This window comes from Agelaius phoeniceus, chromosome 20 (genome assembly GCF_051311805.1).
Source record: "Agelaius phoeniceus isolate bAgePho1 chromosome 20, bAgePho1.hap1, whole genome shotgun sequence".
NCBI classification, from domain to species: Eukaryota; Metazoa; Chordata; class Aves; order Passeriformes; family Icteridae; genus Agelaius; species Agelaius phoeniceus.
The window spans coordinates 3,627,640-3,641,838 of NC_135284.1; the positions used below are offsets into that span (position 1 = coordinate 3,627,640).

At 53.4% G+C, this 14,199-nt stretch overlaps 2 protein-coding genes across 3 annotated transcripts in view; one reads left to right on the forward strand and one right to left on the reverse strand.

Annotated features, from left to right (window-relative positions):
* On the reverse strand, positions 1-3,776 carry TTC19 (tetratricopeptide repeat domain 19). The gene is made up of 10 exons (XM_054647053.2): positions 3,533-3,776; positions 3,392-3,465; positions 2,799-2,909; positions 2,654-2,692; positions 2,056-2,112; positions 1,781-1,842; positions 1,555-1,649; positions 1,207-1,361; positions 769-931; positions 1-321 (listed from the first exon to the last, which is right to left on the reverse strand). The coding sequence occupies exons 1-10, from the start codon at positions 3,720-3,722 to the stop codon at positions 188-190; spliced, it is 1,080 nt and encodes a 359-aa protein (XP_054503028.2). The 5' UTR covers positions 3,723-3,776; the 3' UTR covers positions 1-187.
* ZSWIM7 (zinc finger SWIM-type containing 7) overlaps positions 3,756-14,199 on the forward strand; it is a 20,435-nt gene continuing 9,991 nt past the window's right edge. The window contains exons 1-6 of one of the 2 annotated variants that reach the window (XM_054647162.2): positions 3,756-3,901; positions 4,346-4,445; positions 6,526-6,547; positions 8,900-9,002; positions 13,355-13,459; positions 13,847-14,119. In XM_054647162.2, the coding sequence (XP_054503137.1) occupies positions 4,367-4,445; positions 6,526-6,547; positions 8,900-9,002; positions 13,355-13,459; positions 13,847-13,963 (426 nt within the window). In that variant the 5' untranslated portion in view covers positions 3,756-3,901; positions 4,346-4,366 and the 3' untranslated portion in view covers positions 13,964-14,119. Of the gene's footprint in view, positions 3,902-4,345; positions 4,446-6,525; positions 6,548-8,899; positions 9,003-13,354; positions 13,460-13,846; positions 14,120-14,199 lie in introns of those variants that run through there. The other variant, XM_077188769.1, reaches the window with a different exon arrangement.

Here is a 14,199-nt window from a genome sequence, read left to right on the forward strand (position 1 = left end):
TTCACACAGTTAAGATTTCACACCTTTATTTTGGGCTGTTAGGCAGTGGCAGCCCTTCCTCTTAAGCAGTCCTGAAACTCCCCATTGCTGTTTCTCTGGAGAATTGCACCAAGCTGCTCCCAGGCTGCCTGTGGTGAGCAACCCTCGCTGCCTTCAGTCACCTCAAGGTTGGACTCTGTGGCCAAACTTATTTGGAGCCCTTCCTCCTCTTGGCCAGCTCGGCTAGTTCCTCCTGGATATGCTGGACAGAAGCAGCATCTCCCTTCTGCTGTGCCTGCTTGAGAGCTTCTTTGTACACTTGTTTTGCTTGCAGGAAATCTTCTGTAGAAAGAGGGAAAAGAGGCCTGGTTACCCAGTTCCATCACCCATTTTCAGAGCCCCCTCCTGATGCTGATCACGTGCAAAGGACAAGGACTGCCTGGAAGACACCAGGATCTAGGGAGGCTCAGAAAACATCCTGACAGGTTGCCAACTCTGAGAGCTGGAGAGAGCAGTGATGATTGGACCTGGTGCTGCTTCAGCATTAAAATCTCACAGAAACAAATCTCTTCTGTCCTTTTAGAAAAGTTACTGGACACAAAGGACATGGGAAACAAGATCCCCTGGCAACATTTTGGGACAGTTTGTGAAATCAATTCAAAGCCAGACCTACTGCTTAAACTACAACTAATTACCCCAAACCAGCACTGTAGTTCAACCCTACAACACAGATCCAACTCTCTGCAGCCAGCACCAGCTCAGTGCCAGGCTGGGCATGTATTCACTGACCTTTGTGCATGAGGATTGCTGCCAGGTTGTTGAGCACCATGTGCTCCTCGGGGTGCTCTGTGTCCCTTGCCAGCTGTGCTGCCCTCCTGCTGTAGGCCAGCGCCTCCTCGTAGCATCCCTGAGCATCCAGCACCGTGGCCAGGTCACTCAGCAGCACCACACTCTGCACCAGGAGGGAAAAGGGAAGCTTGTGGAGCACTCTGGGGCAGCAGAAGCACCACATTCATCCCCTGCCACACAAGTTACTGCAGTATTTCCCAGAGAAGTGTTCAGTAAGGAGGTGTCCTGTTATTTCTGTGTTTGCATGCTCGTCCTTCCTGGCAGGAAAACAGCCTCAGGCAGTGCTGATGTCTGATGGCAGCAGAGCTGCTCCAAGGCTGCCTCATTCCCTCCAGATCAGCCTTTCCTTCCCTGGAGCCCTACTGCTGTACAAATCACCTGTGGATGAGTCTCTCCCTGAACATCATTTGATATCTGCAGAGCCTTCTCATACATTTTCTGTGCTGCTGGGAGCTTGTTGATGTTCAGGAGGTAGCGGCCGTAGGAGTCCAGGCTCATCCCAAGCAGGAGCTGGGTGTTGGCCTTTTCTTCAGCTGCAAACAGAGAGGAGTGAGGTGATCACTGCCTCAGCATCCAGCATGAACCCCCATCCTACCACAGCAGGAAACTCAGGCAGTGGGAAGAGAATGGATTGACAAGAAGATGGTGCTTAGGAATAGAGAAACAACATCAGGGACAGGGAAATGGAGAAAAGATGAGAAACCTTTGGCAGACAAGGCTGCCCACCTGATAAGACATCCTCAGGCAAGTCTTTCTGCTTGGCAATCTTCTCCTCTAAGGTCAGGATGCAGAACTGGTAGCCAGCTACAGCTAATTTGTGCCTGCAAAGTGCAAAGCAAAGCTCCTTCTACTCCTGAAGGATCCCTCATTGAAGAGCCTCTGCTTGGCCACCCCAGCAGCCCTGCAAGGCTGAGGTGAAGGCAGGTGGTGACACCTCCAGCTGGGAACTCACTGTTTCTGAGCAGCGTAGATACTGGCCAGCTTGAGGGACACCTCAAGGACAGCGTTGTCATCCTGCCAGGAGGACACACAATGCAACAGTTACTCTTCTTGTACCTCCCCAACAGAAACATTACTTTGTCAGAGAGTTTAGACCTCAGAAATCCCCATCTTGTTGCTTTCAGTGCTGCCCTGCATTAAATATTGCCAATTTCCAGTAAGAGGCATTACAGCACAAGAAATAAGGTAAAGAGAAGGGCACCACTGGGAGCCTGTCTCAGAACATACCTCCTTTGTGTCCCCTGCAAGCATATAGCTCATCGTTGCTTTGTAGAGCTTTTCTGCCTGAAACAAGAATTTTGAAGAGGATACTGAGAAATGATGGCATTTAAAACAAAACAGAGGCAAACTACATAGAGGACCTGGCTCAAACTCGTTTCATTTACACTACACCAAGAGCAACATGAAGTGAAAGGCTGAGCAGAGCCCAGTGCTACTGAACCAGTGGCTCCTCTCAGTTTCTCCTCGAGCACTGCTGCAGCAGCCAGGCCTTCACCCCGTCTGTGAGCTCAGGGCTTTCCCAGATTCTCCTTGGAGGAGCCACCTCTGTGCTCAACTGCAGCATTTCACAGAAAGAAGTATTCCTTCTCCTGCCCACCATGTTGGAGCTGAAAATTTACCTGTGAGAGCATCTTTCTTAACCTGGTGTGCTCATGGGACTGCAGCCCTGAGTTAGATCATTCTGTTAGATCATTCTGCTTTGCACTGGGACATCTCTGCCCCACAGCTCTGAGTCTGCAGCTTGTGCCAGCACCCTACACCTTTGACATCGTGCACAAGATGTCAACATCTAAAAATTCATTGGGAAAAAAGCAGAGTTGCTCACATTGTCCAGCTGTCCCTGCATGTAAGCCACGTTCCCCATCTGGAAGAGACAGACAATGCTCAAGCTCCACCGAGGCGACGCAGACGAGCCTCAGCCGCTTCTCCTTCTCCCTCGGGCCCCGCTGTGCCCCGAGCCCGGCTCTCACCATGCTGTAGGTGTAGATGATGGCCTGCCTGTTCTCCTGCTGGTGCGCCCGCCGCAGGGCCTGATGCAGGAGCTGCTCGGCCTCGGCCAGCTCTCCCTTCATGGTGCTGAGCTGCGGGGGCAGCGGGATCGGTCAGTGCCCGGGCAGCGCCGGCACAGTGCCCGCACACTGCCCGCAGAGCCCGCACAGCGGCGGCAGCGCCCGCAGAGCCCGCACACTGCCCGCAGAGCCCGCACAGTGCCTGCAGAGCCAGCACAGCGCCCGCACAGTGCCCGCAGAGCCCGCACAGTGCCCGCACAGTGCCCGCAGAGCCCGCACAGTGCCCGCACAGTGCCCGGTCAGCGCCGGCAGCGCCCGCAGAGCCCGCACAGTGCCCGGTCAGCGCCGGCAGTGCCCGGTCAGCGCCGGCAGCGCCCGCACAGCGCCCGCAGAGCCAGCACAGCGCCCGCACAGTGTCCGCAGAGCCCGCACAGCGCCCGCCCAACACCAGCAGTGCCCGCACAGTGCCCGCACAGCGCTCGCACAGTGCCCGCACAGTGTCCGCAGAGCCCGCACAGTGTCCGCACAGTGTCCGCACAGTGCCCGCGCCTCACCTTGGCTCTCTTCAGCAGCAGGACGATGGCGTCCTCGCCGTCCTCCTCGGCGTCCCGCGGGAACAGGGAGAGCCCTGCGGGGACAGCGCGGTGGGTGCCCGGTGCCGGTTCCGCGCCGCCCGTGCCCGCCGCCCCTCTCACCTCCCAGGAAGGCCAGCGCAGCGCCGGCCGGCCGTGCCCAGCGCGGCCGCGCCCGCCCCGCGGTGCCGGTGCCGCTGTCCCCGCAGTGTCCCCGGGGTCCCCCTGTCCAGGCGGGCCGGGGCAGGGCGGGGCAGCGCCGGGGGCACAGCCGGGACAGCGCCCGCGGCAGCGCGCCAGCCACCGCCGCCATCCCCAGCGGGCCCTTTAAGAGCGCGCGCGCCGCGCGTGACGTCACAAGGGCACAGGGCGGTGTCGTGACGTCACTCACGGAGCGGGACCGGGAACTGGAGCGGGATCGGGATCGGGATCGGGATCGGGAACAACCCCGGGAGCGGGGCGGGAGCGGGTCCCGCCGCTCTGCCCGCCCTGGTGAGCAGCGCCCCGGCCATGCCGGGCTCCTCAGGACACGGAGCAGGGGACACGGATGGGGAAGGGGCGGGAGCAGCACCGGGAAGGGCTGAGGGAGCCGGGGCGGCAGAAGGGGACCTGGTCCGTGTGTGTGAATACCTGCGGAGGGTGCCGGGGGCTGCACCGAGCACTGCTCGTCCACAGGAACGTGAGGAACATCCTGTGGGCAGCGAGCCGTGCTTCCCACGGGACCTGCCTGTGTGGGGGCATCCCGGAGACACCCGTGTGTCTGTGGGGAATCCCCTTCTCAGAACGTGTAAAAAAAACAGCTTAGGAGTTGTTTTAAAACATCTTAAAGGATGCCATTCCTTGGTTGGGCTGGGGTGCCCGCTAACCCCCCTGATGCTCAGTGTCCATGGTGGCCCCAAGGATTTCCCACTGTCTCCTGTCCCGTCTGGTTTGCAGGGATGGTCCCGTGCCCGTGGGATGGACAGCAGCACCTTGCCAGCAGTGGCAGAAGAGCTCCTGAGAGAGATCAAAAAGGCTTTTCAGGAGACCTCGCAGGGTATGTGGGGGATGCCAGCAGGAGAGGCTGGGCCCTGGCACTGGCACGGGGCCTGTCACACCCCGCGCTTGACAGCTGGCCTGCAGGCAAAGCTGAGTTAATAGAAGGAATAACAATTGATGATTTTCGAGTATATCCATAACAAAAAAGAAGACAAAGCCGTTAGTATAAAAACAGATATAAAAAGATACATTAAAATTTCTGTAAGCTAAACTACGTGCGTAAGTAAATGTGTGTACGTGCCTTATTAAATTTCTGTAAAACTTTTGGTAATTATATTAACACTAATTACTTTGCACTAATGAATAATATAAGTTATTGTAATGTAGGTAATTACTTAAAATTATGCTTTGTTAAGAGTATATAAGCTAGAAAACACGCAGAATAAAAACTTTTTCTTTTGAACTCTAATCACGAAGTGCCCGCACCTCATGCAGCGCTGATGAGAGCCCTGTGCCTCCCCTTTCCTACCTGGCCCTGCTGTCTCAGGGACCTTGATGTCCCTTTTTGTGACAACAGAAGCACAGATAATGAGGAGCAGCCCCTCCTCCAAGTCAAATTCAAAAATCACACCACTTTGGACTCTTTTCTTCATAATATGAGACTTATGGGGGGTTCTGCTGCTTCTTAGAGCTCCTGGTGCCCGTGGTCACACCTGAGGGATGATAAATTAATGCTCCCCGCAGGAATTCTGCTGTGCCCTCTGCTCTGCTGGTTCTACAGATCCACCAATCCCAGCACTGGGCTTGGAAAGGGGAATTTCCCAAAGCCGTGTCCTGGCTGACCGGCAGAGGGGGTGTGCTGCTGATCCCAGGGACAGGAACAACTTCCCAGGGCTTCAGTGCCAGGAGCACCAGCCAGCACTGAAATCCTGGCCAATTCCAGCAGCTAGTTAAGAATAATTACCTTTGCTGGATCTGTGCTGACAGAATATTAGTGTTTGTGTTTACTGGATGAGCTGCACAGAATGGCTTTTCCCAAGGAAAGGGTCTGCTGAAGGAATATTTTTAACTGCACAAAACCCAAACAAATAAGAATTCAGATAAATCTGTCTTGAGCACTATGTGGGAGTGAGGAATGGGCAGAGACTTCATGTCTAAACTGTCAGAGTGACCCCAGTGACAGCTTTTTGGCACACTTGTTCTGTGGCTCCTGTCAGGTTAGAGTACATCCAAAATCTACATGTGGCTTTTAAAAGAGCTTTACAAATCCTGTTGTAAACTAAGCAAAAAAAAGAAGTTCACATCCCTTTAAAAACATCCTTACAAAAGCAGAGTGGTACTAAAGCACACATTGGGACAGGGCTGTGGAGACAAACTGATTGATCCCTTTGCAGAATCAAATTCAAATAAAGCTGGAAAATTCAAACCAACAGTGCAGGTCATAGAGAGTGTTTTGAATTGTCAGAAGAAAATTATTTTAAAGTCAAAAATCCAGATCTTCCAGTGGGATATGGAGGCAGAGTACACGGTGTCCCCTGGGTGATAACAGAAAGAGCAGAGTGGACAAGCAGAGCCTGAGCTGTCAGCTCCAACAAACACAATTTGCTGGAGTCTAACTTTCCATCCTAAGGAGAAGTTCCAATAAATGGAGACACAATGTTTCAGTGGGCTGCAGTAAAAGCCATAAACCAGTGGCGCCCTGCAAGACTGTGCTGGGAAAAGAACAACATTTCTAAAGTTGTGAGGCCTGAGTTCTCAGCTCCTGCCAGGACAGTTTCAGGGAAAACAATATATATATATTTTTTTAACCAGCTTCTTAAAGTGACAGAGTAAGATGCTGAGGCCTCCTGCCTTTTATTGGGTGCTTTTAAAAGTAGGATGTCATAAAAGAAAGTACATTTGGGCTTCTGCTTTTCTTTTTAAAATGAATCCCTGTGGTTGTGATTGCTGTGCTTGATAAGTGCCTCACCACTGCCATCCTGGATCATTTCCCTGCTCCTTGTTGCTTTTTTGGTGGCTAGAGAGGGTGTTGAGAGCTCTGCAGTCCTGTGTGACCTCTGGGGGTACCTTGGGGGGACAGTGACCCCCCTGTGATGTGAAATTCTGCAAAATCATGTTTCCTTTTCTTTCTGTTGCAGTGCCTGATGACCTGCTGCTGGGGTGAGTGTCTTCTGCCCCAGTTCCTGCCCCTGTCCTGCCAAAGGGCACTTGGTGGTCAGCTCTCATCCTGGTTTTCCCAGTGCTGCTGAAACACAGGAATCCTGGTGGTTTTGGTGGTAGTGAAAATGAAGGTTCTGAACGTTGTTTTCCCAGAGATTCACAAAATTATCTCTGTATCACTGCATCTCCTGTGATGACTTGCTCTAATTTAAACCCAGGATATTTAACCTGAGCTCTGGACCCAGCCTCAGCTCTGGAAGGAGTTTGCTGTGGGAGTGGGCTGTGTTCCAGGGTGATTCATGCCTCTGCCTTCCTGCCCCTGTGAGCACCCTGAGCTCACTCCTGCTCTTTGAGTCATGGGCACGTGTGGTGGAGAGGGAGAGGTGTCCTGAGCATCACCCTGCTCCAGGGAAATGTTAACTTGGAGACTCAGAGTTTTCTTCTGTTTGGGGGCGGTCTCAGGTCAGTTTTGTCACCCTGTGAATGCTTTAATCATTCCCAGCAGTGACCTAAGAGATCCAAGTTTCACAACTTCAGCCCTCACCAGCTGGTGTTGAAGGTGGAGAAGGGGCATTGTCACAGTGGAAGAAACTTTTCAGATTCATCTTTAACCTTGTGCTCCTGCCTGCTGGGGGATGAGATCACCAGGAACCCTCCAGGCCTTGGTGCCTTTGTGTTAAAGTTATCTGACACACCACCTGTGAAAGGTGTGCTGCCTCCCTCTCCTGGGACCACAGTGGCCTTTGAAAGGTGGGATCAGATTTGAAAGCTTTTGTTCTCCTCAGAAAAGAAAAGAGAAATTCCCTGTTGAGTTTAATAATGGTGGTAACTCTTGGCAGCCAGATCTCCATCAATTCCCTGCATCCAGCAGCTCAGAAGTATTCTGATTTAATTTCCCAATCTCTTCCAAATCTCCAAAGTCCTTGAATTTCCTGTGGGCATTTCCTGTTGAAGTGATCAAATTATATACACAAGAAAAGAATTCCCTAGATTTGAAAAGAGTTCCTGAAACTCACTGAACTCAGCCCCCTTATAGTCCCAAACCTAATCATGAAGGAATGTCTTAGTTAAATGTTCCCCACCCACCTCCTCAGATGGAGCCAACCCTTCTTGCCTTGAGTTTGTGCAAGTTTTGGTCTTCCTGGAATCTGTCTGTCTGCTTGGCTGCTTATCAGTCAGCTTGACTCAGCCTTGCTGGGGCTCTGCCTTGCCCTGTCCTCCCTGCACTTGGAAACTTTCCCCTTTCTCTTGGTCTCCTGCTCGTGTTTGGTGCTATCTCTTCATCACTGCTGATTTCCTTCTTGTTTACCCTTGGAACCAATCTAGACTACACAGATTTTTCTCAGCTGGTGAAAGGTCTGTAAAGTTATCTGAGTTGCCCCTGAGCTCTTTGGAAACACTCAGAGCAGCTGGATTTACTGGTCTAGGGTGACTTTGGAGCCCATGAGCTGTCTGGACAACGGGCTGAAGGTGCAGATGTCCATATTTAACACAAGATGTCCATATTTAACACACACCTTATCCTATAGCCCTGCACAGCAGCAGCAGGAGACAAAATCCCCCTTTGGGATGTGCAGTGATCCCCATCCCAGGCACTCCCTCATCCATAAATGCTCTGCAGCCCTGAAAGGACAAAGGTTTTTAGGGAGAGTGGAGGGACATCAGGCACGTGCTGCCCCTGGGTGTTTATGTGGAATAACTTGGCTGTCTCTGAGCCCTGCTCCTAGCTGGGTCACAGATGTAAAACTGATGCTATCTGGTGTCTCCATGTGCATGGAGTGTCTTGAGTAATTCCCTGATGTTCTCCAGCTTCCTCCTGATGCAGTTTGGTGGGTAGAGAAAGGATAATTTACCCGTCAGTTGTGACTGTGGTGGAGGAGATGTGATCACTACAAAATGATTCACTCATTCCCCAGGGTTTGAACTGATCTCCAGGGGATGAGGAAGGAGCCCCAGTTCCTGTTGCTCCAGGAGCTTTGGATCATCCTTGCACTCCCCTTTCTCCAGGGAGCTCCATGTGTGCTCCATGCCTGGAGGTGGGATTCAGGACCAACTGATCAATCCAGGGCAGAGATTGAGGGAGAGTCTAGGGCAGCACATCCAGCACAGCCTGGCTGTAGAGTTGAGGTGTCCCAGAGCCCCTTTTGCCCTGAACACCCCAAGTCTGGCTCTGTGTGCTCCACTAAAATTCCTGGTTGTTCTTTTGTGCTCCTGGGACATTTCCAGTGGCTGCACCAAGGAAAAGTGTCTTACTTTTACAATGGGCTCCTTCAGGGCTGCCTCTGTGCCCTGAGCTGAGCCTGGGGGTCTCCCTTTGTGCTGTGACCTAACTAGAGACACCTTCTCTTCCAGGCTGAAGTTCATTTTTGGCCCATCTGCAGTCCCAGCTCTGGATTTGGTGGATCAGCGTTCTGTCACCCGGCTCAGGTCCCCCAGTGGAAGGATTCTCTACCAGGTACAGGCTTCTCTTTGCTCTTCCTTTCTGATGGTTTCCAGCTGGCATCTGAGACAGTGTTTTCCTGACTTGCAGAGCATGGATAAACACAGGGAGGACACCAGTGTTTTACAAACTCCTGAGGTGACCCTGGAGAGCAGCAGCCACGGGCTGGAATTAGAGCAGCACAGTTCAGAACCATTTTCTCTGTGGCTCCCAGCCAGCCAGAGACAATTTATGTGTTTGTGGGCATCACAGTCAGGAGGAAGTTTTCCAGGGATTGCTAATTTTGCTTTATTGCTCCCATCCTATCCAGCAGAGGAAGTTCTTCCTCTTGACCAGTTGTACACAACTCATCATTATCTGCCTTCACTCTGCTTCTTTCCTGTCATGACCTCTGCTTGGCAGGAGATCCCTGCTGCCTGTGGGGGAGCAGTGCTGCCCAAACCCCTGGGTTTCACTCTGGTTCAGGGTAGCCAAGGCTGTGAATCACAGAAGCCTCCCCATGAAATGGCATTTTGGGGAGAGGAACTCACCTCAGCCCTGAGATCAGTTACAGCACAGGGTGGGGGTGAGGCGAGGAGCCATTGGTATTTCATTCTCACCTTCCTGTACTGTGCACAGTTCCTTGTTCTGTGGATCCCCAGCACTGGTGGCATCTCTTTTGGGACAACCTGTCCATGCTGTGAGCCATTGACCAGCTGCATCCAGCCCATGGCTGTGCCCTGGCTGAGCACTGGGACTCTGTGTCCCAAAGATTTTGGTCAAAAAGCACCAATTCCTTCTCCTCAGCACTCCCAACCCCTCAGCTGGCACAGCCCCTCCAGGACTGGGCCTGGTTCTGTGCTTTCACCCACCACAGAAAGGGAAATGTCTTTGCTCAGTGCTGCAGCACCCAAATGTTCCAAGAGGAACATTTCCAAGTATCCCCTCTGCAAAGGACCTTTTCTCCTCCCCTGGAGGTGTTCTGGGGTCCTGTAGGGTGAGAAAAGGGCTGTGAAGTCAGGCCTGGTGCTGGCACAAGCCCTTCCCACGTGTTCAGAGCTTGCCCTGCTTGGTTTGCACATGGAGCCTTTATCACTTCTGGCGCCATGGAGAGGACACAGCCCCTCCAGAGGGACATGAATCATAACCAGGGCTCAAGAACAGCCTTGGATTGCAGCTGAGGGCTTGCCTGTGGATGTTTGGTAAAGTCTAGGAAGCTTCCAGCACCCTTAGACAGCAGCTGCCATCCTGATTAACTGAATGCTCAAAGGCTTTCCCTTTTTCACTGTTGCTTGTCTGAAAATGCCATGGGCAGAGAATGGTCACATTCCCTTTGTCAGGCCCTGCAGGCTAAGGCAGAGCTTTGCTGGGCATCAATTATTAATCTGATATTAATAAAGGGCTCACTTGGTGCACACTGAAAAGGAACAAGTGTCAGAACTGCTCTCCTGCCTCTGCAGGGAGAGGGAGCCTCTGGTTTCCCTGTGGAGAAGGAACCCCTGGCCAGGAGGGTCAGGGAGTTAATGCAGGACAAAGCTCCAGGAAGGAGATTCCTGTGTGCCTGCAGCTGCATTCCTCTGCTGAGGAGCTTGATTGCTGATTAAGGCCACGCTGATGAGTTCATTAACAGAGGAATCTGAAGAGATATTTTCTCGGGGGGTGTGAGGTTGGTGCCATTGTGAAATTCTCCCTCATCACAGCTGTCTGAGATGCAGAAACAAAGAGCAGAGTCTACCCTGGGGCTGGAGCAGTGACAGGAACACATCTGGGGTCACAGAAACCCAGCCCTGGGTGGGACACAGCACTGCAGCCACTGGCTCTTCATTCCTGTGTGGGAATGTGTGGGAATGTGTGGGAATGTGTGGGAATGTCCCCCAGCCATGCTCCTGGAGAGAGGGGCATCCCTGGCTGCCTGGGCACTGCACAATCATCCCTGCTAATTATCCCCCACAAAGTCAGCCCTGCCATCTGCACCAGATGTGGTTCAGCTGGAATGTGAGGTGCTGCTTCCACTTGCAGCTGCCTCTGGAGAGCTCTTTGAGGCCGGGGCTGGTTCTGTTGTGAAACTCCTGTGGGTCATTACAGCCAAATCTGAGCTGCTGATAATCTCCTATCAGCCAGCACATCTCAGGTCCTGCTTCAGGGCAGGAAGGCTCTGCTCAGACAGGCCCTGTAGTGTGGGCAGCCCCTGCCCTGAGGAGCTGAGATGGGAGAAGAAGGAGCCCTCAGTCAAATGAGAGCTGTGATGTGTCCCTTAATGCCCTTCTGTTTAACAGGAGTAGCACTGATGAGTGTCCCTGGCTGGGTGCCTCAGAGCTGAAATCATCCCAGGAGAGCTTGGATGACACCTGCCCTGCTCAGCTCAGGGGTAAATCCTGCCTGCTGCAGGCATGGTGGGTCTGGCTGTGCTGGGGCTGTGCTGGCTGTGGCAGGGTTGGCCTGGCAGCATTTGGGGCTCCCTTGAGCTCTGCCCAAGTGGCAGAGATGCTGAGCTGTGGCAGTGAAGGAGGGCAGAGCTTCAGCCCTGCCAGCTGGCACCTGCACTGCTCACATCCTGCACTGCTCACATCCTGCACTGCTCACATCCTGCACTTTCATTTCTTTTTTATTTTGTCTTTTTTCATCCATTTCCCAGAACTGTGTGGCAGATGTCCCACAGTGAAGGGTTTGAGCAGCAGGCCCTGGCACAGGCTGTGGTGCTGTCTGTCTGTCTGTCTGTCCCTGTGCTGGTGCCTCAGCTGAGCCTCCTGTGCCCCCACACTGGCAGGGACACCTCCAGGGGATTTTTCCTCCCTGAGGCCCAGGGATGAGGACAGCAGAAGGGAATCTCAGCTCAGGGCCAGGGGAGCACCCCAGTGCTTGGCAGGGCTGCAGCTGGCCAGGAGCAGAGGCACCTTCTTCTCCCAGTCTTTGGATTTTAGATTCTGCTTTCTTAGGCAGAGACTGTGTTCTTGCCATGTAGGTCAGGACTGGGAATGCTGGGCTCAGCCCAAATGTGGCAGTGTCTGTCTGTGGCTCCCCCCTCCCCAAAGGAAAATACTTCTGAAGGGAAGGCACCATCAGAATCCTTCATCTTGGAAAAAGCAATCAAAGGGAAACAAACTTATCACAAGTGAAACAAACTCAGCCTGCAGTAAAAGGAGGACCCAGGGTAAAGGCCAGACTGAAAAAGAAAAAAAAAAAGAGATTTACCCTGAAATGGGAATGTGAGTTTTATGTCCTGGATCTGCTGGGAGTGAGGGGGACTTTGAGGCATTGGCATTTCTGTGGGAGAGCCTGAACTTCTGGGTGCTCCCTGTTGGGCAGAGGGGGCAGGGGCAGCTCCAGGGGACAGGGGAGGGCTCCCCATGGCAGTGCAGCTTTGGACAGGGAGGGACAATGTTCCCCTGGAGGGGCTTGGGATGCCAGGGATGTTCTGGAGGGGAGCAGCACTCTGCAGGGCTCCTCTGCCTTTGCACTTTTTGGGTTTATCTTTGGATTTGGGGGTGTGTGTGCCACAAACCCAGCCAGATGGAGAGAGCTGGGATGGGAGAGAGCTGGGATGTACCCTCAGAGCCCTGGGCCCTGTGCAAGTGTGTTCTGCTCCTGCAGATTCTTCCCTTCCCATAGGTTGAGCCCTTAAAGTCGTTTCCTAAAAGCAATTTTCCAGTCTTGAGGAGACCAAAAGAGCACTAATGATTCACAGGCTGGCTTTCCTATACCCTGCAGTCAGCTCCAGCAGCTGACAGAATGCTCCATGCTGGAAAATAAAGCTTTTTTCACCTGTTTGCTGAGCTTGGTGCCTCAGTACCAGCCTTGCAGGGAACAGCATGTGGGAAAAGCAGGCAGTGCTGTTCCCAAAGCAGAGATGGAGCAGGGAGGCTTCTCTGGAGACCTCAGCTTTGTTTATTCAGGCAGATCTGGATTCCAGTAGCTGCAGCTGGTTCTGAGAGCAGAACAGCCTTCAGTGGCTGGGAAAGGAGAGGCCTCCCTGCAAGGGCTCAGTGCTGCTCTCTCTTGTCCCCAGGCCTGTGGTGGCCCTGGGGTCACACTTGTGACAAGAGTCTCTGTCATTTCCACCTGTGAGCCTGCCAGGGCTGGGAGGGAGCTCACAGGAGGGGCTGGCACTGGATGGGAGCTCAGGGAGTGGTGCCACCACCCCTCTCCTGGTGCCTGGGGCTGGGAGCTGCTGCAGGCACAGCTGCAGGACACCCTCACCTGCAGGGAGAGGAGCTTGGAGAGACCCTGAGAGGCCTGAGGAGCTTCAGGCTTGGGTGGGTCACTGCAGTGCTTGGGGACACTTCTGTGCTGTGACATCTCCCCTCAGTGCTGGGGCAGTGCACACCCAGCCTGAGTCAGAGAAATTAAAGCGAATCCTGGCCCTGACTCCTCCTCTGCCTCTGTTTCAGGTCCTTGGCAGCTCAGGCAAACTCTACACCTGCTACAGCTCCTGCCACTTCTGCACCTGCCCTGCCTTTGGGTTTTCTGTGTTGCAGAAGAGTGAGAGCCTTCTGGTGAGTTCTGTGCCTCAGCCTGGGGCTGCCATGGGGAGGGACAAGGCTCTGCTCTGCCCCTTGAACCCCAAATTTCCCCCAGACACGCGTGGAGCTGCCATGCAGGCTGAGCCTGGCCACTGTGTGGCCTCTGGCAGCCCCAGATTTTGGGTGCTGGGTGCAGGGAGGGCTTTTGGTGGTGAGCAGTGGTGGGGAGGGTGCCAGGAGCTGTGTGCCAGCTCCCTGCATGGCACTGTCCTGGTGGTGGCAGAGCTGGGGACACTGAGCCCCACCTGTGCCAGGAGGGAGCCACGTTCCTGGGGGCTGAGCACTTCACTGAACACATTTGGGCCAGGATGGGCTCCTGAGCCTGGCACCCCAGCCTTGCTCCTGCTCTTGACTTTGCAGTGCAAACACATCCTGGCTGTCTACCTCAGCCAGGCCTTGGGAGCCTGCCAGGAGCTGGCTGTGTCTGAGGAGCAGCTCTCAAACATCCTCCTGGCTGAGGAAGAGGATGAAGGATGAAGGAGGAAGAATTTGGACCACTCCTGGCTGTGTAACTGGCATTTTTAATATCTACAAGGCTGTCAAATGCTCATTGAGGCTGGTAGATTTCTTCCTGTGCTGCAGCCAAGTGTGACATTAATTAGCAGCCTGGCACAGATAAATTAATTAATTAGGCCTGTGTTGACTTCAGTTTTATTTATTTATGCTGGTTTTGGGATTTCTGAAGATGTTTGAGCTAATCTGTAATGATTGTG